The sequence below is a fragment of the Crinia signifera genome, chromosome 19, assembly GCF_055691185.1.
Source record: "Crinia signifera chromosome 19, ASM5569118v1, whole genome shotgun sequence".
Classification (NCBI taxonomy): Eukaryota; Metazoa; Chordata; class Amphibia; order Anura; family Myobatrachidae; genus Crinia; species Crinia signifera.
The window spans coordinates 63,251,139-63,279,059 of NC_139226.1; the positions used below are offsets into that span (position 1 = coordinate 63,251,139).

The window sequence follows — 27,921 nt, forward strand, 5'->3', positions numbered from 1 at the left end:
TAGCATTGTAGACTCTGGGCCTTTATTTTTTGTTTATCTCATACTGTGACTATATTTTATTTGAGTCATATCAAACAAACAAAATATGCTGGTATGTCTGCTAATAACTGTAAGTAAATGACATGAAAGATAAAGAAGCATTGCTTGACTACAACGAGGAGCTGACTTGTTCCAGCAAATCATCTGCTTCCATGGGAAAGTAGAGAAACCTGACATCTCTGTGAGAATAAAATGACTGTGATAGTATCCATCCGGCATGTCATAGAATGACATCTCATCCACCTAGCTCGTCGTATATACCCTCTGACTGAAACTGAAGACACTGTCAAAATTACAAAAAAGAAATGTTGTTATTTAAATTACAATCCATTAACAAACCTAGCTATATAGAAAGGGAAACTGTAGTTTCATGGAAGTAGATTGCATACTCCCAAATGTCCGGATGTTCGTGGAGCAGTTTTTTTTTTTTAGGACTGTCCCGCTGTCCCACCCACAGCAAGCAGGGTCTCGTGGTGGTGGTAAGGGGTGTCAGTTGGGAATTCACCTGTCATTTTGCTGATGTTAAGCAGAGCAGTGGTGAATAGATGCTGTGCCCATGTTCACAGGAGACAGAGGGACTGGGAGCATGCAAAGCTATGGGCATGCCCCCATAGTGACAGCAAACAGGGGCATGGCTCCCCATTATGGCATTGCGTTAAAGTCACGCCCCATTTTGCAGAGGCCATGCCCTTTTCTAGGGAGCAGAAGTCCCTACTGCACCTTGCTGGATGTTGGGAGGTATAAGGTTGTGCCATGTGCTTTGCAGCAAACATACTGTATTTTTATTGAAAGGTTTTCATTTACCTATGTGATTGTAACATGTAGCATTACTTATAGCATACTGCCCAACTGACCCGATTGTCGAAGGACAGTCCCTTTTTTTCGGGACTGTCCTGCGCCTGAACTCAGATTCTGTTATATTAGCCGACTATGTAAAATATCTGATTTTTTCACAATAGTTGGCTAATGTAATTGTTTATTTTTACAAAATCAGATCAAAATTGTCTCCTATAATATCCCGGCAAATTTAGCGACTTCTTGTCAGCAGTGAGCATAGTACTGTAGAACCATGATGGGTAGGGTAGGATTGGGAGAGGTGCAAGTTAGGGGTAAGAAGACAATTGGGTCTGGATCATTTAAGTGCTAAGGCCCATACACACTGGCAATTTTGCCCGGCGTGTACGCAGACCGATGATGGGGAAAATCAATCGGCTGAAAATTGCTCCAGTGCATGCGCACTAAGCAACTGCCCATAATCAATTTTCTCCAGCGTGGTCCACTTTCCATAGCAGGATGCAATGGAAAGCCATTCACCACATCGCTCATCTGCTGGCAATACCAGCAGAAGAGCGGTGGCTGTCGGCGATGATGCAGGAGCGCGCACCAGCACTCATCGCCGGGACATACACACTGGGTGACTTTTGTGCTGAAAGCAGCTCAAACAACAAAACACAATGTGTATGGGCCTTTACTGTGTGCCCTTAGATTAATGTGCAAGTGAAATCTTATCATAACTGGGGCTAAACATACACTACAAGAGACTTACCATATATGAAGCTTCTTCTGTTGTCTTCAGGCTCTAATAAACATAAATATTGTTAGTATCTAGTAGTCCTTTATCTAGTGGAGCAGCGTTCTCTCATATTATTGTAATCTAAAGGCGCCCATGCACTAGTATGGTAAGACCATTTGTTACACGATTTCAAACCATCGGGTTGATAAATAGCGTGAAAGTGTCATATCATTTGCTTCTGATTCCAATCTGATAGGTGTTCCCGTGCGCATCGGATACAGAAATCGCCATGGCTGCAACAAGGATTTGTCAGATCCTGTTTCAGTGAATGGCATTGCATACGATACATCACATACAAAAGGACTGAATACACTGTATTGTATGTTATCCTAGCTGCTGGGTAGTTGCCAAGGTATGACATGCGAGGCTGCAGGCAATACCTCAGCTCAGGGGGCCTTTAGTAACATCTTGGAAGTTTTAAATTTTTTTTAAATGAAATTATAATACAATTGTTACGTAAAATAACATTATACATGTTCCGTTATTGTGTAAGTATATTTTCATGGCAGAGAGAAAAAAACACTGGAATATGTTCTGTAAATGAAAATATAACACCAATGATCTTTCGATTTCATTTGAAATAATAAATGAAGCATTACAACAACAACAACAACAACAACAACAACATCATAAGCAACATTATAATCAAGATAAAACTATATTTTTTTGTTTGTTTTGTTTTTGTTTCTGTTCTCTGGTACTTTGAGAGTTCTCAGCATTTTAGATACCACATGTGCTTTGTTAATAAATTTGGATGTCTGATAGATTACCGGGAAATATATAGGCAAGTCCTTGTCTAAGGCTACTTTCTCAAGGTCTAAGATGCCCATGTTGGCAGAGTGTTGCTGTTTATGGGTGATGTTAATCCACACGATCAGGACTTTGGTTTATTGAGATAACAGTAGTAAAAGAATACTGTATAAGAATTTAAGAGGATCCGCACATACATAGCAAGACAGAGACAGTAACTATGCAGCAGCACCTATATAGGGGAATGAGCTGGGTATATGACAGTGACACATACTAGGACTAGTCCTAAGAAGGACTGAGAGCATGAAGGTTATGATGTTTAGAAGGCATTAGAGTCCTGAAAAGCACTAGTCAAACACAAAATAGGGCCTTATTTTGGTTCATTCTTTCTGACAAAATCCTTCTTAGATGGACAAAACCATGTGCACTGCAGGTGGGGCAGATGTAACATGTGCAGAGAGAATTAGATTTGGGTGAGTAATTTTGTTTCTGTGCAGGAAAAATACTGACTGCTTTATTTTTACACTGCAATATAGATCCCACTTTGAAGTAAAACCCCACCCAAATCTAATTCTCTCTGCACGTTACATCTGCCCCACCTGCAGTGCACATGGTTTTGCCCATCTAAGAAGGATTTTGTCAGAAAGAATGAACCAAAATAAGGCCCATAGAGACAATAGGAGAGGCAGTACACGGAAGCTGCCCGCACGGCAGGTCAGCCGGCGTACTCTTCACAGATCTTCCTCAGGGCAACGTTTCCCTGAGGAAGCTCTGCGAAGCGTACACCGGCTGACCTGCCGTGCGGGCGGCTTCCGTGTACTGCCTCTCCTGTTGTCTCTATGTGTGTTTGACTAGTCCTTTTCAGGACTCTAATGCCTTCTAAACATGGTAACCTTCATGCTCTCAGTCCTTCTTAGGACTCTAATGTGATTTATAAATGTTGTAGTCAATCTGTTCATAGCCGCTGCACGGGACCAGAGTGAACAAGCTGGTCAGTTAGTGACCGCTGGCCGTCTCGCAGCTCCTATCCCATCACAGGGATCTCCTGTGACTCTCGGCAGCATGTCACGCTATCACAGCCACATTACTAATATCCCTTAGGGCACGCTAGAACCTAAACATATTAAATTCTATATGTGGCAATAACTGTATTGCACCATTCATTGGCAATTACTTTTAGCATTTATTATCTGTGAGACAACACCTATATATTTCAATATCAATAATAGTCTGAATGGGTAGAATATTAACCCATTCATCAATATACCAAGAGACTGTCATAATTGAAAATATAGTGTGAATGTTTACTGTATATAACACTTTGCTAAACCTAGCATGTTTAATCACTGACTTATACTCCCAGCACACGTCCCTATAACATAAAGGGGCATTGGTACAATTTGTACTAGGAGAATAATATTGATTTAGAATAAACATAGGCATTGCACCTTGTTTTACCCAATCTCTGACTAAGATATATATATATATATATATATATATATAACTCACAGTGAATTCCAGTTAGCAGCATATCGACTCTTTAAGACTAATTAATAGACAAGCCATTTAGTGACACCAATTTGACCAACTTTCTTTGAGCATATAGAACGCATTTATATTTTTGTATATATTTTTCACACACAGACTCCTTGTTACCATTTCTAGTCGATACACACCTCTCCTCCCACATACATATTGAATAGCACTACCGTGTAATTTAATGGGAAGGAACAATAGGGTGGCACCTTGATTAATAGGAGTAATATACAGGGAGGCAGTTACTTGGCAACCCCCGCACGTGCATTTGCACTGTACTCAATTGTCTTTGATGTTATTTGTTGTTATACTGTATTTCACCGTTTTTTAATAAATAACCAATAAAAGGTACATTTTAATATTGTGTTTTCTTGTAACTGGTGCACCACTTAGTGACAAAACATTCTCTTTCCCATTATAAATACTACTTGCCATTGTCCGTGGTAGCACACCCCTGCAATCAGCAATAAAATTCATATACCGTATATTCCGGCGTATAAGACGACTTTTTAGCCCATAAAATTTTTCCCTCTAGTGGGGGGTCGTCTTATACGCCGGGTACGGCATATATTCACTAAAGGGTACCTCTCCTCGGCCCCCCCCCCCTTCTTATGCATACGTACCGTACCTTAATAATAAAAGATAGAAGTACAGTATTTGTCTGCAGCGGTGTTTTCTTCAGCCTAACGGCAGTGACGTCGGCGGCAGGCTCGGGCATTTTCGGCGGGGCTCGGGGGGACTCGGGAGCGCTCAGGCACACGAGTCCCCCCGAACCCCGCCGAAAGCACCCGAGCCTGCCGCCGACATCAAATGCGCAATCTGACAGGCCGTTATCCTGAAGAAAACACGATGCAGACAAATACCGTACTTCTATCTTTTATTATTAAGGTATGGTACCTATGCATAAGAAGGGGGGGGGCGAGGAGAGGTACCCTTTAATGAATACCGAGGTACCCTTTAATGAGGACAGCGGCATCACTGCAGGGAAGCTGCAGATGAGGGGGTATTAAAACTTTATGTGGTGGGTTATGCTGGGGCAGGACAAACCTGCCCTGATAGGTTTGTCCTGCCCCAGCAAAACCCACCACTCAAGGGACCAGACAGCTGCTAGTGACAGGGAGGTGTGCGGAAGAGGGGGTAGTCTTATATGGCGAGTATATAACAAACTCTACATTTTGAGTGGAAATGTTGGGGGGTCGTCTTATACGCCCAGTCGTCTTATACGCCGGCAAATACGGTATTTATTTAGCAGGAGGCCACCTCTTATATAACTAATAAGACTCCCCTAGTCTTGTACGACAGAGCCCCAACCACAACCCACTTTTCCTAATCTTTTGGATACCTTTGAAAAACTTTATGTTCAAGCTGAATTGCAGGTTCTCATCATCGAACTCTGTTTTCATTCATTCATTCATTTTCATAACCTTGAGCTCTATGGGACGAGGAGAGACAAGCACCAGATGAGCTCCCCTGGAGCTCTATGATTACTGACTGAGAGGATTCCCATTGGCAAAAGTCAGCAGAATCCCTGTCTTTATTTATGTGGACACTTAGCATGTGGAAACCAACTGGTCTGGAATATAAGGTTTTTATTTTATTTTAACCCTTTGGATACCTACAGGGACCAAAGGGGTCTAATCTACACTGGTTATAGTTGAGTTTTTTTAAAACAGATACCCTAATGCATGTGTCTTCAAACTGTGGCCCTCCAGATGTTGTGAAACTACATGTTCCAACATGCGTTGCCACATTTTTTCCTATAAGAGCATGCCAAAACTGTCAGGGCATGCTGGGACATGTAATTCCACAACATCTGGAGGGCCACAGTTTGAAGACCCATGCCCTAATGGGTTCTACATGGACGTGTAAGTGCCTCAAATTTACTCTTGTGTCAACATAGGTACGTAGGGAGAACAAGTCGGCAGTTCAAAATTAGATTAAGAGAACACCTAAATAATATCAGAAAAGGGGTGGAGAGACACTGTATGTCGGCCCATTTTAAACAAGTGCATGAATGTTCATTAAATAAAATTGTGAGTTTTAAAATAATAGACTCAGTGAAGGGAAATTGAAGAAGAGAGGACAAAAAAAGTGATTTGGCCTGCGCAGAAATGCGATGGATCTACGAGTTAGATACATTGCACCCAAACGGGCTAAATGGGGAGTTCGAAATAAAGTGGTTTCTATAACGTATCCCCAATACCTCACTCCAGATAAAACCCATGCCGACTTTGTATTCTAACTGCATTACAAATAGAAATATCCCCATCTTGTTTTATATACCTGATTTATGTATCTGGTTTTATATATTTTATGTGTAAGAATTTTTCATGCTTTTTTATATGTGTATACAACTTTAAGAAAGCCGGGCAACATGTACAAGAAAGAACATGAAGCCCAGGAACAGGCAAACCGGAACTCTCAGGGAGGATAAATAATCAGGAGCTACACTCTCCAGCTGCATCTTGAGAAAGACCCAAGAGGTTGAAACTAGTAGATGAGCAGCTGGAGATTGGAGCTCACAGAAAAGTAAAAAGCCACCAGACACAAGGGAGCAGTACCGGGGTATATACAATCGCACCCCGAGAGGCTCACATACATTCAAGTGAAGCCTGGGAGAGGTATCCAGATAACATCGGAGCCCCACAGCATACATTTAAAGATCAGCGTCCCGGTGACCCTGCCAGACTGCGAGCGCAGGCAGGTGCTGGCTGGTGAGAGGAACGCAGGCTGTGTGTTCTTTTTGCTCTAAGGATTACCTGTCCCTATCTCCTACACACGAGGGAATACTTTATCCAAACACAGGGAAAACCCGAAGGGTCACCACAGTGGCAGTGTGGTGCCTGAAGGGAAGAGTACCAGTGAAGGAGCAGCATTTCATCCTGCTAAAGAAATCCCACTGAGAAACATCTAAGTGGTAGGAGATTCTGCCCCCGAGAGGTCCGGTGAGCCTATTTTAAAACTTTTTTTCTGCAAGGAACGAGACTGTATACTGTGTTTTATATTTTGTATTTTTTGCAATTTTTTTATTCATATCTTTGGGAAAAGTTTTTTACTTATATCTTTGGCAAAAGTTTTTTTTTTTGCATATATATTGGCTTCATAAATAAAAGTTTTTTTAAGTAAAAGAAGAAAAAACTTCTGGAACAATCTGTTCATTTTGAAAACCTGCGAACCCCATATAAAGAATTGCACATTAACCCAGCGCTGCAGATAATCCCTGTTTCTGCATAGAGATTGTCCATTGAAATAATCATTGATTGAATATTTTCACCTGGGATTCAGCAGCTGCAGGGGGAGAGCGCTTGAGACTGTGTGGACTGACTTTTTTTTAAAGTGTGTGTGTATAAGTGTGCATGTATATTTAATAATGTTATACTGTGAAACTTTTTTTGTTCAGCTGTAGATCTACAAGTGCCAGCAGGCCCTTTATGGTCCCATATGCTGGTATTTAATAGGATAAAAGGGGGAATTTAATAGGATAAGAGATTAAGGGCGGAATGCACTAAGACGAAAATGCACTAATAGTCTGCCTCTGTGTCATCGCTGGGCAGGGTATTGCCACCTTAGGGTGCCGATACCCTATAGAAGCCTACGGGCTTCTATCGCCGCACACTGCCATCCGTTGCAGACTCCAACCCCCCTCCCCGTCTGCCGTGAAACTCCTCCTCCCCCTAGCATATCTCACAGCCGGATGTCCTTCCGGCTGCAGGGGGGAGGAGGAGGCGCAAGGGACAGCCGCACTGAGCCAGGATGTGATGGAGACCCCCTTGTCACCACACTGTGATGCTAGCTGCATAATTTAATACATACTGCCCTCAGAAAGTTAGAGATTTGGTAAGAAATCTCCAGGTTTTTTAAAAGCGGCAATCATTTACACTGCAAAATCAGTTTAAATTTTGAAGTATAATTGATTGCCGCTTTAAAAAAACTTTCTGAGTCTCTCATCCTATTACATTTCACCCAATATTTTTTCTATTTATTTACACATTTGATATCAACTTTTCATCCACCACCCAGGAGTGCCCGAGATAGCCCCGGTCTTCATCCCTTGCCCTTGGGTGCTCTGGAGGGACCTTTATTGGGGGTCCACGCTCCCCCAGGGACCCCACCCAGGGCTGACTAGTTGGGTGGATAATGCCACGGCCGAATGGACCTATATAAAAGTGTCCCCTGGCTGTGGCAATACCTTACTGACTAATGGAGCACGGTGCTGGTTTTAAAAATATTCCCCATATTTTTGGAACAAGGATAGCCCAGTGTTGTTTTTGTGTAGGAAGCGGAACCCCACACTATTTTTTTTCTCATTTGTAACTCTTTCTTTACTTTTACATACAGAAGCATCTCACAGATCTCACTGATCCCATGCATGCTTCTGCAAACTCAAAATGGAAAATGGTGTTCTATTTGCCATTCGTATTTTAAGCTGAATTATTGGGCGACTCTTATCATATGAATTATAGTAAATTTTCTGTGTTGTCCTTTTGCCTATGTAAAGTCCTGCCCAGTTTGGCTGAGGCTCTATTTATTCGTACTTGTATTTTCTACCATAGTTTTCATTAGTAAATGAGCAAAATCCAATGAATTTTCAGTTTAGTAAATTCTCTGATGTGGGATTCCCATCAGACAATGGAACATTCGTACTCATGCGTACCCATTCGATCTTAGAAAATTTCCCTATCAGAAGTTGGCTTTGTTATCATTAGGCTCTCTCAGCCCTCATGCTAATCCATCAGAAGTAAAGAGTTCCTTCTACTTGAATGGAAGCAAGCTAACAATCTATACAAAGAGTTGCAGCTGGTTATAATATATTAAGAGTCTATCAACACAATGTCATCAGAATAGTATGCCTGATTTAAGTAACTATTTAAGCCTAAATTCAAGAAAAATCAAAATTACTTTTGCATTGGTCAAACTATCACTACAAATGACAACCCATTTTTATTAGTGGTGACTGCAGTATACTGTAAGTAGGCGAAATGTAGAAATATAGGTCATGCTGACAGAGCTGCAAGATCAGTCAAGGTACATATCAAGGTTCCTCCTCTCTTCACCAATAAACCATGCAAGAAAAAGATTGGTATTAACTTAACCAGCACTATGGGCTTATTTCTCATTGGCTCAGTAAGCAGTGCCAATCCCAGCCGAACAACGAAAATTCTTAACAATATAAAAGCAGTAAAAGGATGCAAAAAATAACCCAGAGGGGTAGTAATTACCAGCGGTAGTGGAACTGGCAAACTGACAGTTCAATCAGAGCATGGTCAAGAGTAGATATTGGGTTCAACACGGTACAGACTCTGTTTCAGTTCCTCATCTGTTTGTGCTGCGAGTCTGGTTCTGCAACCCAAGGTGTAGGGCCAACACATTTCAACCCCTCTCGAAAGAGACCATGGGGGGGTATTCAATATGGGTTTCTGACTGTCGGAACGTCCCAACAGTCTGAATCCCAGGCCATTTTCTTCTGATCCAACAGTAACTCAACAGTCAGAATTCTATCTTCTGGCTGTCGAGTGTTGGAAAGTCTGGGTATCGGCAAAAATGGCAGCGGATTATGTCTGAAATTGGTTGTTGAACTCTCTTACCTTCCATAACATAAGTACGTTCTTTTTGAACTTATTATTGGCACTTTAAAAAAACTTACAAGTTCATCCAGCATCCAGCATGGCTTCCGAACTCGGCTGGCATTACATATGGCCCATAGACTGAATTCCTGTAGCAGGTTCACTTTGGTGGGAAATAATCATTTTTTCAATTGCTTTTTGATATGACTAGTGAAACCACAGATTTAATGTTATGTAACATCGCCTTACATGTTACTTACCATTGCCAGGTCCAGCACATTATCATATGTGGCATATGAAGGTTGCTCGATACTGGGGGACCCTACATGAAATATAAAATTATATTATAAAATTGTTGTAAAACTGTGGAAGTAAAACATTCTTACAAAACATTAACATTTGTATTTCTGAGAGTGCTAGGCCGGGGCGTAAATAGAGCCTTGTGGGTCCCTTCTCAAAATCTTCATAGGCCCCCCGGCCATTATCACTACAATACCTCTTAAGAGGGCTTTGGTAGGGGGTAGCAGGCTATGACCTGTGGGTTCAGGAAGCAGGGGGGTATACTATCACCTGCAGGGGTGAGGGGGAAGGGGTCCGCAGGAACAGGACATCGCAGGTAGCAGGCTCTGACTTGGCAGGGTAGTGGGGGGTTGCACAGGAGGGATCGGGGGGGCAGATAGGCTGTCACCTGCAGGGGTGAGGGAGGGTCCGCAGGGGATTGCCTGCTGGGCCCTCAGGCCCCCAAGCCAAAGGGAAACATAGCAGTTGCACCCCCTGCACCCTCCATTGTTACACCACTGCTGCTAGGTGATGGGTTAGTTGTAGATTTGTGATGCCCTTGAGTCTGTATCTAAATCTTAATACTCTTTCCTTGTTTTTCTAAACCCTGACCATTGATTTGGGATCAATCAAGAAATGTCACTGGTAAAGTTAATGTGGTCTTCGGGCCATGCATGTTGCAAACAGTAAACAGAATAGAAGAGCACCAAGTGTATTCAAGTTACAACACCTAATGCACAGGTTCTCAAAATCGGTCCTCAGGACCCCACACAGTGCAAGTTTTCCAGGTCTCCTCACAGAATCACTAGTGAAATAATTAGCTCCACCTGTGGATCTTTTAAAATGTCAATGAGTAATGAGTGCACCTGCGGTGCTTACTATCTACTGTATATTCCCTACTACATATACATGTAAACACATTCATTCTAGGGTTAATTTTGTTGGGAGCCAATTAGCCTTCCAGTATATTTTTGGATTGTTGGAGGAAACCGGAGTACCCAGAGTAAACCCATGCAAGCACAGAGAGAATATACAAACACCACACAGTTAAGGCCGTCGTGGGAATCAAACCCCTAACCATTACAACACCCATGATACCCTAACAGGCCCTAAGAACCTTTGTAATCTGGTGAACCATTATGCAATAGAGAACACCTATTCTAGTGTATTAATGCATATTACCTTATAGACTTACTGAACAATGCACACCATCAATCCTCCATGGGAAAAACATAAACATTGGCCCCCACAGGATAAAAAAAAATGCATTGGCCCCTATATAAAAATAAAATAATCACTCAGGCCCCCGCAGAAAACATAAATAAATAACATTGGCCCAAACAATAAAGAAATAAAAACCACATTAGCCTCCATGTGAAAAAAGCAATCAATCACACTGTGCCCCTTTAAGCACAAATAAAGTACATTGGTCCCCAGATAAACACAGTATAGTACAGAGTCTGTGCCAAGCTCAGCTGTTTGCAGAACAAAGGAGAGAGAACTTATGCCAATGACAATTATATTAAATGTGGAGTGTCCCGTGGGTGGCTGGCATCTTTCAGCCTGGGGGAAAATACAACCAAGTGGCCCTGGCTTTTCTACCAGCCCTGCCACATATTTCCCTGACTATCCTTTCCATAGCTGTCTTATTTAGTTCACACAACACATATCTCCATTGTCCCCTCCATTGCTGTCTTTCATTACTCCTTCTATAGCTCTCTCTCTCTCGGTCAGTTCCTTCCATATAACATTGGGCCCTGCGAAGAACTCACCGACGTCACAGTTCACCCACCAATCCCCTCCCCCACAGCAAATACTGGCCTCACCCTGCTCATTGTCCACCTCAAAAAACTCGGTAAGGAAATGGTGGAGTGCTATAAAGGTAGGATCAATTAGGTATTACATTTGTTAATAGCATTTTATTAATAAAAAAATAGTAGTTAATAATTCTGTAAAAATTAATAATAATAATAATGGCAGCAAGTGTTCTGTACAATTTACAAATATGAGTATGCTAATTAGTGGACAGGTGAGGTTATATACTTATTTGTGTGGAGTCCCACTTCTTCTTGTTAGGCTCTGTGGAATGGCGAATGCTCAGTTCCCTGGTATGGATTTGAACTTTGGCCCGTATTCAATGTGGCCGGCGAGGGCGTTAAACGGTGGTGATCACAGAAAACAGGCGATCCTCGGTTTTTAACCCCCTCACCAGTGGGAATCCTCACTGTCACAGGACGGCGAGGATTCCCCCAAACAGCGCGGCTCGTGACTAATGTAGGGAGCCCTCTGCATTTAGCAGCAAGTCTTGCTGTTTCAGCGGCCGCATACGCTGATTCCCCCTCGCTCCAAAAAACAGAGCGAGGGGGAATTGGCATATTCAGCGGGGTCAGTTGAATACTGCTTGCTGTCACAGCTCGCCCCCCGGCATTAAATATACCCCTTTGAGTTGTAAATCTTGAGGGAGTCCATTAACCTTGCAGCATTATTTGTACCGCTGGAGGTTATTGCAGTTCTCAATCACAGAGGTATCCTCACAATGTTGCGATATTGTAATCCAAATTTTGGCAAGTGTTAGTGTCCCAATTAGCAAAAGCTGTAAAAGTAGCAGAGTATTCTGGACCAAAACCAGGGGTGAGACAAAAGAGAGCTGGTGTAGTGTGGGGAATTCCAATATAGCCTCAAGTCCAACAACTGTTAAAAAGAGCAGCTGCTTCCTAACATTTTTTGTTGTCCACTGTCAAAGGTGTAGCACCCTGTGTTATGTCTGGGTTTTTATACCCATGAACAGGAAATACACTTAACAATTTAACTAATTGATCCATTTAATTAAGACATACAGTATAGAAACATTTTTTAGCTTGTAAAATAATATACACCATTATATAATAATATATTAAAAAGAGGCAGATCTATAATATTTGTTTGGAACATATATTTACCATATTTCATACATAAAACAACTTGAGAAGACACAAAATATTCACAGCGCCCCCCCTTCCGGTCATTGGAGTGCACGCCGTGCTCCAACTTCCTATAAATGGAGTGCATATTGGGCCTTATTTTGGTTCATTCTTTCTGACAAAATCCTTATTAGATGGGCAAAACCATGTGCACTGCAGGTGGGGCAGATGTAACATGTGCAAAGAGAATTTGATTTGGGTGGGGTTTTACTTCAAAGTGAGATCTATATTGCAGTGTAAAAATAAAGCAGTCAGTATTTTCCCTGCACAGAAACAAAATAACTCACCCAAATCTAATTCTCTCTGCACATGTTACATCTGCCCCCCTGCAGTGCACATGGTTTTGTCCATCTAAGAAGGATTTTGTCAGAAAGAATGAACCAAAATAAGGCCCATTGTGACAACTTCTGCCTTTGCAGCGCTACTACATCCCCAGGCGGTGGAACGCATACTTCCTCCTGTATGCATATCACACCCGCTTGAGGATGTGCTGCAGCGTATTAGAAATTGTACTCCTCTCCTTACCTGTCATCTCCCCTCTCACTGGTGGGACACACCGCTTGTAGACTAGGAAGCTTACACTGGCAATCAGTACAAGTCCCAGGACGGTCCCACTGATGATTCCTGCTGTAACTGCAGCGTTTGTCTGGGCAGAGAATTCAGGAATATCTATGATAGAAGAGATGAATGAGTGTACTACTGATCTCTGGAACCACAAGTCACTTATTTTGGTTTATTGGCTTTTAATAAACTGAACCGAGACAGACATAAACCAATAATAGCTTTGTACCGCTAGAGGCTTTGCTTTTAATAATGTCATAAAATAAAGTTTTATCCTGCAATCTAGCAGGATAGATAGTGCATGTACTGTCTATCTCTGCTGGCAATAGCAAAACACAGGAACACACATCACCATTGCCCAGGGCCATACACACAGGCCCTTATTCAGATTTGAGCTCAGTAAAAATTTGTTCAGAAAATGGGCAAAACCATGAGCAGTGCAGGTGGGGCAGATGTAACATGTATAGAGAGAGTTAGATTTGTGTGAGTTATTTTGTTTCTGAGCAGGGTAAATACTGGCTGCTTTATTTCTACACTGCAATTTAGATTTCAGTTTCAGTACAACCCACCCAAATGTAACTCTCTTTGCACAGGTTACATCTGCCCCACCTGCAGTGCACATGGTTTTGCCCATTTCCAAACAAATTTGTATTGAGCTCAGATCTGAATAAGGCCCACAGAGTGATCCGTGCTTCATTTCTAAGCAATCTATTGAGATCGCTTAGAATTGTGGTTAAAAACGCCTCTTGTGTATGCCCCTTCAGGGTCAAATGCAGGATTCGTCAGTGGGGGTTTCCAGAGAGGGGTGGAGCGAGATTACTGGTATATACAGTACCTTGTCCGTTAAACAATGTATATAGGGCCTGATTCAGTCTTGCTGGGTGAATTAGCAGTGTCGTGCGAGCACCGTGTGAATAGTTAGCTTGCAAACGGGTAGTGAATATGTTGCAGCCCAGCGAATGGGCTCCATATCCATCAGCAAGTTGCTCACCACTGAATGATTTCCCCAGTGTGCACACTCTGTGTAGCCCAGGACTTACACAGCAGTTGCGAATGAATCACCCTGACCAAGGCCAGACGTCACACACCCGCCCTTAAAATACCTGGGCACGCTTGCAGTTTTCCTGACACTCCCATAAAAGGTCAGGTTGCCGTCCAGAAACAAAGGCTTCCTGTCAATCAACTTGTGAACGGCCTTCAGAAGGGGAGCACATCTATTACAGATACAACCACGCTCATCAAGCGTCCAGCGTATTGCACGTGTGACATGCGTGGTGAAAGGCACGCACCCACTGTCACGATCCTAGCATGATGAATTTCCAGATTCTCTGGAATCTCTGCGAATCACAGCCACATGACAGGATTACTGTGTACCCCAAGCGTGTGTTTATTTCACTGCGATTTTCGACTTGCCAACAACCAAAGTACTTTTTGGACCTAGTCCACGACAGCTTTGGTTCTGTCAACACACCAAATTATGAATTACACGGTAGCGCCCTGACGAATTCATCAGAGGCTTGGGCTGGATAACAACAGACACCAAAACTAAATTATGATTTTTAATTTAAGTGAAAACACTACAAGGCTTACAGTATATTACAGAAAACATAGGTTACAAGATATATTGTTAAAAGTTAAGTCACAGAAAAACATTCTCAAACAAAATAAACAGGGAAAGAAAAACCCACTGATCCAAGTACATGCAGTTTGGGACAGTGGGACAGAGTGGAACCTCTCCGATTTTTCATCAGGATGATTATAGCAGACCAGGTACTAATCCTGTCTTATTCCAAGATAATGACAACTTTTCTTATGTGCCAAACACTTTTTAAGATCTGCAAACCCCCACACAATCACACAGCCCCACCTCCAGAATCTTCACTCTCACCTGGGGTCTCCTGGTGAGATACGCAGGGGCTGGCTAATTTACTTTCCTTTTGAAGCTGAGCAATTAGCCATCAACAACCAAAGCTTTGACACTTTTGTATCCAGAGCAACCCCCTGGGGTCAGAGTCAACAACTGTGTTGAGACTTACCAGACCAGATCTCGGTCTGGGTTCTAGGGGAATTACTTCCATTGATGCTATGCTGAGGAGAGATCATCACAACATCATAGACAGAGAGTATGGACTTCAAAGGAAAGGAATTTCATTTGCTTCCCTGATTGTTGGAATAACATTTTCACCCACCATTTCTTCATAACCATCCAGGGTAAATGCAGGTCACTTATCAATAGCAGGTTATGAACAATTACGCTCGTTCTGGCACCAGAATGGCGCTTAATCATGACACCCACCACCACGATCATGAATCGAAGTCACACCTTTGGCTCATTGAAAAGAATTAGCTGGTGCACAGCATAGTATGCTGCGCCAAGCAGGCACTAGCACCCATGGCAAAGAAAAAAGGTGTAGAACAGCGCTTGTGCTATACTGAATTACAAACAATAAATAGTGAAAAATGTATCACACTGTATTTATTATTTGTACTCAATTCTACCTAGTTTTGTTTATTTATTTTTATAATCATTAATATTCAATATATAAAAATTATTCTAGGCTAAGATATCGATAATGTTAAATCCCATCTTGCATCCCAGTTATTTCCCTCTATATTGTACATTTATGTCCTTTGTAAGTTTTATGTTTAATTGTAACTTTTACCTATTGGGCGCTATATACTGTATATCTATTAGTTCCGCCAATCATAATATATGCAAGTCAAAACCATAGTGTTAAATGCTTCACTTCCACCATGGTCCATCTAAATCCAGGTCCCGGCGACTTCCGCCAACCAGGTGCGGCGGACACCGCTACATGGCGGGGCCAACAATTTTAGTCAAGCCTGAAGAGTCTATGCTAGGTATGCTGTTCCCTCCGGTGGAGTAGCTCGCTCCTTCTATAATAATAATATATCCCTGATTTCAGGGGAATCGTATACCAATTGAATCACGTGACTTATCTAGATCGTGTGACTATCTAACTAAGTTAGAAAATATTGTATTTATTATTCGGCTTGGTATACCTGAAATTAACTATGTCATTAATACAGGGGTATTTATAGAGGCCCTGGGTCATTCTGCCTTTTTCTCCTGATGAAGATATGGGCACTTCCATGTTGAAATGCGTTAATCATGTGATAGCCGTACATGAGCCTGTTTGCCATTCACCATCCTATTGAACTTTGACTGCACACCCAGGAAATTGTACCACTCCATTTCCGGACCAGCATGCTTTAAAGATATATTTCCAGGTACCGTTACCTGCACCCAGTGAGGGAGTTGCTCCCACCAATAATTGCTTTATGGACTCCATTACAGTATTGTAAGCAGAACTTCAAAAACAATTATAATTCTGCCTAGACATATTCTCATTAGCTGTCTAATACAACCTTAAGAGTCCAACAATGGTATTTTTCAAAAAGTGCTGGTGCTTCTGACATGTTTCATCGTGCCAGATGACTTTATCAAAGGACTACTTTGGACTACCTACTTCTAACCAGCCGCCCAAGCTCACTCCTGGGCCACAGTCTGCACAAGATTTTGCACTGCAATCACTTTATTGGCACTCCACCACCTGCACAATCTGGCTAAAAACACAGCAACATTGTGAGGATGCCTCTATCCAAATAACTGAGGACTGCCATTACCCTACAGTGGCCTATCCTGCAAGGTTTCTGGACCCCCTTGAGAATTGTTCTTTTTAATAAGGATACCCAGTGGAAAAGTGAGCCAAAACAAGTAAATGAGAGCTGAGAAAGTGAGACTCCAACTGATTAAGTATACAACCTTTATTATACCTGAATTTGGTTATTTCAATTATTAGACTTACTATTGTCATTTGACCTTTCTTTTAGTTTTTTTTTTTATAAATATTTACATTGTGTTTATTATATCAATATTGTAATTTAACAAAATAAAAACATTATTGTGATACCCAATTCATCATAAATTATTTTTTCTAGGGCTCCACCATTTTTTTTACCACAGCTGGATGGCCACAGTTTGGACATGCCTGCTGTAAGGACACGTATACTGCTTACTTCCAATGTGGATATTTCAAATAAAGAGGAAAGGGTAATAATAAATAAAAAGCCTAATTATATTACGGCGTTGGCACGTGCAACAGATTGTGTTGCTACTCTTTCCACACCGCAAGGTGTGTACTTTGTTCGATGTATTTATGATGGCTGTCAAAACAAGTCTTGATAAAGGCCCTAATTCGGGTCGAAACGTTGACCAGAGTGTTGGCAGCGTATGAAGATAATGAAATAAAGCAATGATTTAAAAACTTCAGTCTGGCGAGTGACCTTACCTGTACCCACGTATATACCAAGTATACTCCATTTGGAGGACTATTTTGAGTGTGCACCCCAGCATTAAGGAATCTTTCGAGTGAGTGTCGTCCCACCCCATGGATAATTATGGGGTATGGGAGAGAAAAAAAGGTTGGGAACCACTGAAATTGCCCTGTGTGGCCTTAAAACTCGTTGATAAAAGAGCCCAATAATGTCTGCATGGTTATAATGCTTTAAGTTGCATTCTAACCATTATGGGCTGCCAGTACTGACTTTCTGTTGTCTCTGTTAACATAATCACTTTAGAAAAGCTATATAAAGCCCCGTAAAGGCATAACGTTTTATTCAAGCACATAATTCCCTTGCCCTGGTAGTGCTAACATTTTTATTTCCCTACTGTACCTCAAGCATATAAAGATAGATAGTAAGGCTAATTTAGACATTATTATATTAATACACCAGTATATAATTGGAAAGAGAAAGGACACTTGAGCACATGGAAGGATCCAACAAGAAAATATAAATTCCATATTTGAGGGGAGATGTACCAAACCTTTCCCACAGCAGCTAATTAGATTCTGTCATTTTACAGTCCAGGAGTAGACTGTAGTTTGTGTAGAATTTCACCCCTGCCAGTTTAATAAGGTATTGCCCCAATCCACTGTTGGTGGGGATGGAAATCGGTAATATAAAGTATGCTTTAAAACCCTGGTTCTCCAATCCTGACCGGAAACATTTAAGTTCTCTTATTCCCCGGAAGATTTGATCACTGATTGGTGTTTCTGACAGGGTCAGGAATGACCTAATACAGATGTGTCCTAATCTTGCCTCAAGCGGGAGATGCATAGGGTGAGATTTAATAGGATGAGAGATTCACAAAGTGAGAGATTTGGTCAGAAATCTCCAGGTTATTTAAGCGGCGATCATTTACACTGCAAAATCAAACTGGTTTTGCAGTGTAAATGATTGCCGCTTTAAAAAACCTGGAGATTTCTGACCAAATCTCTCACTTTGTGAATCTCACATCCTATTAAATCTCACCCATAGTTTCTATAATGAGCATTCATGTCAACATGGTCTGCTCTGGACAAGGAGAGCTTGGGAATCACATATTTGAGCTACTACTGATTATTCTGTGATTGAATAAGAGAGAGAAGACCATGAGCATCTCTGGCTTGCACCCCGGAGTCCTTAGCACATACAGTACACAATTAGAATCCATTCAACACAATGTTTTGGCTATAACTGTAGTAGTAACTGCTAGCTATGTTATTTATCTGTGCAGAAAGCAACAAGTAAGATCCGTCCCTGTTTTATCTGTACCACCAGAGGCAGAACTCTGGGAGGCAATGGAGTCATCTGCTGCCGGGCTCCTGCTCCCAAGGGGGCACCTCTACTCCCCTGCTAGTTTAAATCAGGTAATTGAAATCCATTGATATCGCTTCTATGGCTTATTCCCCCTCCTAGCAGTCCCATAGAGGTCACACTCTCTTTATTTTAAACACATTACACATAACATACATACACACAAGCAAAAATATATTTATATAAGGCAGTATGTGTGTGTGTGTGTTTGTGGGGAAGGGGGGGCACGATATTTATCTTGCCTCCGCAACTGGGATGAATTTACGCCACTGTGTACCACAGTCATAACATGGTATATATAATAAAGACTGAGTGATGGAGTCAAATGGAGCATTTTGAGTGCAGGCAGGTGAAGGGCATTCAGCAAATCATTGAATTAATTAAACAGGGAATCTGTACCAGAGACCTTACCGTCCAGGAATGTGGAGGTGGTTTCCTCATTACTTTTATGTTCTTCTGTTCGGTCAGCTGACAATTAAGAAAGAACAAGTTCATTATTTACAAGTTCCTTCCTGAGAGCTTACATGTCTAGAAGTCCTGTAGGCTAAAAATTATAAGGGTGCAGTACCCGGTGAGCATACAAACTAACTGATTGACTGCTTGATGTGTCTGCACTTACATCACAGCTGGGCGAGCATTTGAATAAACCCTGCCTGTAGCAAGTGTACAGATGGTCGACTGGTATATATTGACCAGTATGTGCCAAGTTATTAGAGCATGGGTCTTCAAACTGCGGCCCTCCAATTGTTGTGAAACTACAAATCCCAGCATAACTTGCCACAGTTTTGCTATAAGGGAGTGTTAAAACTGTGGCAAGGCATGCTGGGATTTGTAGTTTCACAACATCTGGAGGGCCACAGTTTGAAGACCCATGAATTTAAGGAAGGGAACTTTATCAGAATTGGTGTGATATAACAGTAGATAATGACGACGTGCACTATGATATTTTAAACTCAATGCATACAAAAAATACATAATATATAATGTGTATTACACACATTATATATTATGTATTTTTTGTATTGGCTGCTCCTCCTATATAACAATACTAACAGGACACCACAGGCTGCCCCTTCCCCCCTCTATAATAATAATAACAGGACACCACAGGCTGCTCCCCCTGTATAATCATAACAGCACCACATGCAGCTTCCATTGTATAATACCAATAGCAGGACACCACAGGCCACTCCCACTGTTTAACAGTAAAAAGAGGACACCACAGGCTGATTTCCCTGTATAAACATAACAGGACACCACAGGCTGCTTACCCTGTATTGTAACAGGACACCACAGGCTGCTTCCCCTGTATAGTAACAGGACACCACAGGCTTCTTACCCTATATAGTAACAGGACACCACAGGCTGCTTCCCTGTATAGTAACAGGACACCACAGGCTGCTTCAGGACAAGACAGGCTGCCCCCCCCCCCCCTGTATATTAACAGGACACTACGGGCTGCTCCCTTTGTACAGATGCCATTACCTGATCTTGACGGATACCATGGCTACAGCACTATTGGGAAGTAAGGTGGAACGCACAGCCTGGAAGTAGGGTGTGATTGGCACAGGCTGATTCCTTGTGTCTGGCCCCTCCCCTCCTACACCCCACCCACAGCCCTGCCCTCTGTAAAAACCCTACAAGACCTGTCCTCGTTGCAGGAAGCCGGAGGCCATGTTCCTGTAGACCAGTCCGACAGCAGTGGTGCGCATCAGCGCACAGCGGGAGGCTGTCCTGGCTTTTCCAGTCACCCAAATTCTGGGGGAATCCCGGAATCCGGGTGACTGGAAAAGCCTCCTGGAGGGTTGCCACCAAATCCTGGAGAATCACAGAAATTTGGGAGAGGTGGCAACACTAGATTCAGTAGCAATATCATGGTCTAGTCAGGCCCCGGGTCTTTTGGAAGTAGTCTTAATACCTGTGTCAGATTTACAGTAAACTGGCTGCCCACATACAGTGAATGAAACCATTTTGCATGTCCAAACATTTTATTATGCTAACAAAGAACATCAAAGGGTCTTTCAGAGTGTGGGCAGGTCTACATGATGTCATAATGTCACTCAGTAGTCGTGCAATGCTCCTCTTGGAACGTTTTTGACAGCCAGGCTATCTTTATGGGGCTCCTTGGGACCTCCAAGGTCCTAGGCTGGCTGCTACGTTGCCTTGTGGAAAATCCACCTCTGCCTTGCTCAAGACATCAATCCAAAATCACCAAAGCCCTTGATTCCGCCAACATCCCCATGACATCTACTGTATTCAGTGTTGTACAAGTTAGTAAGTAATGTCATTATGCTCTAAGTATATAATAACTTACATAAAATAATCAGAGTGTAGATGTCACTGGTGCTCTTACTGACCAGATTTTCAGCCTCACACTTATATCTTCCTTCGTTCCTGCGTTTGATTTTGGAAAATGTTATGTTCCTTTGATCCACTGATATACTGGCTTCGTGCTGCAGTTTGGCATTGTCTCTGCTCCATATTACCCTCTCTGCATTCACTGAGACACATGTGAGGGTAACAGTGTCATTTTCTTGGATCTGAGAGTGAGACGTTGTGATTACTGGTTTACTGACCAGTTCTGTGGGCAAAGCAAATGGTCACATTTCAGAAAATATAGAGTTGGTCAATATTCAAATGTTCCCATAGCCTGCACATAATTAAAGCAGTCATTGAATCTGCAGGGGCTATGGAATCTGCAAGACGGGACTTGGAGTGGAGTGGTTGTGCACTGTAGCTCCATGGGTGAGCCAGTAGGGCTGGGGGCCAGCCTAAGCTCCGATCTGACCAATACCCTCAATTCCTCTCTGCCCGGCTCTCAGCAGTGCGGCAGCTGTGGGATGATGGCCATTCTGCTCTGTCAGATAGCGCAGTCATGCTTCCCTTCTAAAATTAACAGGCTGCACCGAAACCAGAGAAGTGGCAGACAGCCCTTACTAATGACCTTTGGTGCCCCCCTTAAATCCACCACTGAATGCTACATCCACACCTAGGCCCTTATTCTGCTTCGTGCGGTACGGCCCGCGTGCGGCCGTACCGCCGATGTTTTTACTCTGCACATGCGCAGAGGTCAATCTGCGCATGTGCAGCCCCCTTCGCCGCAGACGTATTTCGTCCGCCGCAAAGGGGGCGTATAGGGGCGTGAGAGGCTTCATGCCCTCATTTCCCTATGTGTACGCCCCGCGTTTCATGGGCGTTCCCATGCAAACGCGGGGCGTATGCATGGTAATGAGGGCATGACGCAACTCATGGGGGCGGAAAGCTGACGTCGCCGGATGTCAGCTTTCAGCCCCCATACAAGCTACCACACGGAGCTGCCGGGGCGTGCGGACCTGCCTTCGATGGTCGACGACCATCGAATGCAGGGGGCAGCTCCCACCATGGTGGAGGCGTACGCCTCCACCATTTTTATGCGGATCGCCAGCCGTCCGTGTACGGACGGCCGTGGCGATCCGTAGGGTGGGCGGGGATTGGTTTGTGCGGCCGGAGCCCCGTGTGCGGCTCTGGCCGCACCAACCAGAATAAGGGCCCTAATAGTCCCTCAGGGGGTTATTTACTAAGAGAGGAGTTCTATTGAAGCAGAGATGTTGTTTTGAACAACCAATCAGATTCTATATATTATCTTCTAGAAGGTGCTTAATAAATAAGTAGATTCTGATTTGTTACTATGAGCAGCATTCCATCTAAAATAGAATTCCCATCTTAGTAAGTAACCGCCTCAGTGCACCACCATACAAATTCTTCTTTCTGTTACCTATTTTTAAGTTTGAGGTTGAACCTCATTTAGTATAACTTGTCAGAGGTGGAACTACCATTGGTGCAGAAGGGCCCCTGAGGACTAAGGGGCCCACTGCTGCACCCACTGCTGTGTGGCATAATGTCGACTAGGGTTGGAGTGTAGGAGGAGGGCCCAAATTATATTTTTGCACCTGAGCCAACCAGACACAAGTTACGCCCCTGTGACTAGGTAAAGATTTCTGCTTTATTATATCAAAACAAAATAAATGATATACCTAAGTTCTCAATAAGTATTGAGAAGCTTGCAAAACTACCACATTACAGTTAAAGCCAGTATACAGAAAAACCTCCCACTTCCTGTTGATGCTGCAGTTCCAGCAATGGCCACACCTCCTTCCTCTCTGGCCATATACCTGCTATTATGCTGGTTCCAAACTCCGCAGTGGTAGCAGGATCTGCATGGATGTCCAGCCAGGGCAGGCACCACCACTAGGCAGCTTTAGGCATTTGCCTTGGGCACCGGTCACTGTAGGGCGGCACTGTGTGCCATGGAAGCAGCGGCCATTGCACCCACCATGGAGCTACAGCAAACATTGTAATACATCCCCCCCCGTGCCATGGAGCAGTTCAGCGGTGGTAGCCGCATCCACCCATGGAGCGGGTGAGCGGTGGGGCATCCGCACCCCCCCCTGGAGCCAGGCGACCGGCTCGGTGTGGGTGAGTGTAGGGGAGAGTAGGGGTCGCCTGGGGTGCTCACAGGGCTTATGGAAAAATGGATGATGGCCCACAGATCGCTGGCTCTACACTCCTAGGGCCCAATGTAATTGAACAAATGAGCCAGAGGTAACACTATTATTCCAATTATACCAATGATACCAATTTCAAACTAGAAACCTGGGCCCAATCTGGGTTATTGAACACTGTTTAAGCCACTTGTAAACCATGTACACACTGCAAGCTGGACCCAGATTCATTCCGTGTATATGCAAACGCCCGCTACTCCAAGCAGAGGACACCAGACAGCCCCCGCGGGTAGCAGGGAGCTATGCTCCTGCTACCTTATGTATAGAGGTCGAGGCTGCATAGGTAGCGGGAAGCAGCCGCTACCCATAGATGTAGGACATACAGTATCTGTACTTAAAAGATTTGATGCTGTTTCTGGTGGTGACACCACATATTGATTTGATTAAGATTTCTCTTCTGTGAGTTAATTTTGTATATAATTGAATATAAGAACAGAACAAATGAAGTGCTATCAGGCGCATACAATGTATCAAAAATATTTAAAAAATTATAATAAAGTGCATAGGAAATTCCACAAGTATGGGGCAGCCAGGTTATGGTATATTAGATCTACAATGTCTAGGTCTATAATCATATGGTCGACCACTAATGGTCGACAGTCAAAAGGTCAACAGGGTCCAAAGGTCGACAGTCAAAAAAGTCAACAGGTTCAAAAGGTTGACAGTGAAAAGGTCAACATGGTCAAAAGGTCGACATTCTAAAGATCAACATGGAAAAGGTTGACGTGATTTTTTTCTGTTTTATTGTTGTCTATGTCGACACAGGTCAACATGGACGCTGTCGAAGTGTACCGAATCGGGCTCGGTGTCTTGCTGCACTCCACCCTCTATTATATTCTCACTCCAAGCTGTCGTGGATGGTAGGGCATGAAATACCGTCTTCCGACCCAAAATTTTGTTTAAAATGCATGTCAACCTTTTCCATGTCGACCTTTTGACATGTCGACCTATTGACCCTGTAAACCTATTAACTTCGACCTTTAGACCCTGTCAACCTTTCCACTGTCGACCTTTAGGTTGTTGACCTTTGGACCCTGTTGACCTTTTGGCTGTCGACCAATAGTGGTCGACCTTATGACTGTTGACCTAGAGTCAATCTATCATGAATCTAGATATCGGGCACCCAAGCTCACCATCTGGATACACAACATTTACTTCTGAAACCAACTAAAGACAAGGGCACCTCTTGCTGCAATAATGTGTACACATCAATTTGCACCCAAATAAAAAGTAACCTTAACCATAGAAAGATAATGCAATGTTAATCTAGTAGCTTGAAATGATCACAAAAAAGTCCAGGCAATATAATTGTCTGTATTTTAATATGACACCAGAAAACATAAAAATATAAAAAAACAAATGTACATAGGGGTTTATTCTGTTTGGTACGGTGGGACCGTAAACGGGCGGATCTGGGTTTTTTTTTTATCTGCGCATGCGTAGCTTTCGAAATGCGCATGTGCAGCGACCTTTCATTAAATACACAGGTCCTTTTTCTGTGTGAAAGGGTCAATACGGATCTTAAACTCCGCAAATGACCAGGGTAGGAGACCTAAGTTTAAGATCCAGGTTGACCCTTTCACACAGGCGAAAACCCAGTGTAATTAAGCAAATTACTGGGTCTAAATTTTAGACCCGGAGATTTGCTCTCCTGTGTGAAGGGGTCAGGACAGCGCAACGGCCGAATAACCCAGCGCTTCATATGCTGTGTAATTGCTGGGTTATTAGGCCGTGGCTGTCTGAAAGAGGTATTAATGAATTAGATACTGAACAGTGGGTTACAAAGCTGATCTCCTTAGGCCTCATCACAGATTAAGAGGCCAATTATGGATCACATGTAGTGATCCAAATTCAGCCCCTACCCCGATGATTGGAGTTTGCGCATGCGCATTTCTACACATGTGCAAACCCCGGAAGTGAACGGCCACGGCGAGTTCACAGCGATGAGGAAGGGCCGGGTGCACAAAGGTGGCGTGGATGGGGATTGCCCATGGGAACACACAACATTTTATGGGCATTCCCATGGGTAGGCGAATGGGCCAATGCCTGTCAGAGGCCTCATCACAGGACATCACAGGACATCAGCCTCCTGCCCCGTCTTCTGTTCAGACTGACTTATTTGCAAATGGCAGGAGAAATCATTCAATGGTCGGCAAACATCAAATGGTTTCTCCTGCAGCAGCGGCATGCGAGGGGATTTGTCTTTATTGCTCATCCCCTACTATGGTTGCGAGGGGAAAAGGTGGCGGGAGGGTCAGGTATTTGGTGGGGCAGCGGTCGGCGTCTCTGGTGCTCAGTAAGATATTCACAACTTACCAAACCAACCAGAATCAGACTCTAAGAACCATGATGAACTCTGTACGGACTGTATGGACAGAGAAAGCTCATATACAATCATCATTAACAAAGTGTCACTTACCATAAACTGGTAATACAACTGAGGCTTGTTGCTCAGGTTTCTCTGTCTGCATCCTCACTGTGTAAGTGCCCTGATCGCTCAGGAGGAGACTTGTGATCTGTAATGAGCCATTAGACACTGCACTAACTCGTAAGTCGTATTGCTGTCCAATTAATAATGGGGGACTGAAATCAGGTAAATACGTGAGGATTTGATACTTGGCACTTGTGTCTGGACCTTTAAACCAAGAGAAAGCGAGAATCTTCTCAGTAACCCCAGTAACACTTAGGATGACTGATTCGTTGATCACTGGATACTGGGGGATCAACTTAATATTCATCATGCCACTGGTCAGATTCATCCACAGACAGAGAACTGAAAGATAAAAAAAAAAATCAGGAGTCAACGTTGGGTCTACGGGGGTTATTCAGACCTGAACGCAGACCTGCGATTTCACAAGGTGGATGATTATTGATCAACTGCGCATGCGTACAGATTGCAGTATGCATGTGTAAGGCTAAACAGCTAAATAATCCATCTTATATACTGATCACAAGCCGATCGCAAGTAAATTGACAGAAGCCGGCAATTGGGGGTGGTAACTGACCACTTTCTGGTAGTGTCAGGGAAAATGCAGAGGTGCCTGGGCATATTCAGGGAGGGTGTGTGACGTTAGCTCCGGCCTCAATCAGTTTGTTTCTATTGCACTGGCTGAGAAGGTTTTGGGTTACGCACAGACTGCACAGACTAGGAAAATCATTTGATGGTGAGTAAGTTCTGTATGGATTTGCCGCTATTCACCGATCGGCAAGAATTTCACGGACCATTCACAGCCTTTCACAGCGCGGGTTTTTACTCTGGCTGGATGGCGGCTTTCTCTACCTTTCCATATTATTTTAGTTTCACATGAATGCATTAAAGGGCTTTTGGAGCAGTTTTCATAAAAAAACTGCTCCAAATAGTTTCATTCGAATTTCTTTAATAATTAGATTGCATTTCCTCTAACTATAATAGGAAATGCAATCTGGATGAATTTACCCCCAAAAATGTAAAACAAAAAATCACATTGAGTCCAAATTGGGGGCTTCTGCACTGCTTTCTCTGCCCACAGGCAATACTTTAAGTGTCTCCTCTCTGGGAGGAGCCTCTATGCGGCTTTTCCAGGTGCGGGGCTTGCCAGTATTAAGCCATGCCCTTTCCGGTAAATACCGTGATTCACGACTCTTCAGGGTGGTCTTAAATGATGTGATTTGCATAATTTTAGCCCCGCCTCCTCCCCAAAGAGCCCCAAATACTGGTAGTTGACCGGCAGAGGTAAGGGGACCCAATTTTCGGGTAGCTAAGCATGTCACAGGTACGGAGCTTTATCGCAAGCTCTGTCCCTGCATGTGATAATTGATAGATCCATACGATGTAGTCAATTATCGCATTGCGAGTTGGGCCGATGTTTTCGCAGCACATCCGCATCCTCAGGTGGTGATATATCGGCTCCCAAGGAATAGAAAATAGTTTCATCATCTCATTATAACATAGGAGATGTAAAAAGAGCTTAGTTTTGATAAATGCATTGCCTAATAAAATGTAGTTACAGATGTCACAAATGTATTAAATAGAACTACAGTACTTATACATGAACAAGACCTGTTTAAACAAATACTTATTTAATTATTTAGTCCCCTGTGTGATACTGACTCTACAAAATGCACAGGCTTGCTGTAACCCATAACAACAACCATTTAGGCATCTGTGTTTCGTTTGGAATCGGAACTGCATATAATAAAACCAGAATTATTCTACACCTTTATTGGTATATTTATATCTGTAATAATAACCCAAATTAGTTACACATATTATTAGAAATCTACATAAGAACACGAGTGTACCTCTTAGTTACTCCATATATGTATCTGTGCATAGAATAATTCCATGATTACCTGCTATTACAGAATCCCTCATGGTTTGGTCCTAGGCAGTTGTACTTGTCCTGAGGAGCATAATGTGCCGTGGTAACATCGGTAGCTACATACAGTACAGCACAACATGCTGCAGAGTATTGATA

The 27,921-nt window shown here is 43.0% G+C and overlaps 1 protein-coding gene across 4 annotated transcripts; it reads right to left on the reverse strand.

Moving 5' to 3' along the window:
• LOC146041859 (cell adhesion molecule CEACAM15-like) lies at positions 1–27,921 on the reverse strand. Of its 4 annotated transcripts, XM_083161731.1 has the most exons (8): positions 27,797–27,921; positions 25,884–26,237; positions 21,238–21,504; positions 19,335–19,391; positions 13,227–13,370; positions 9,723–9,784; positions 1,586–1,618; positions 1–322 (listed from the first exon to the last, which is right to left on the reverse strand). In XM_083161731.1, exons 1-8 carry the CDS (start codon positions 27,816–27,818, stop codon positions 275–277), a joined length of 987 nt encoding a protein of 328 aa, XP_083017857.1. In that variant the 5' UTR covers positions 27,819–27,921; the 3' UTR covers positions 1–274. The 4 variants fall into 4 exon arrangements, with proteins under 4 accessions (XP_083017857.1, XP_083017860.1, XP_083017859.1 ...); XM_083161734.1 differs by lacking the exon at positions 21,238–21,504; XM_083161733.1 differs by lacking the exon at positions 13,227–13,370.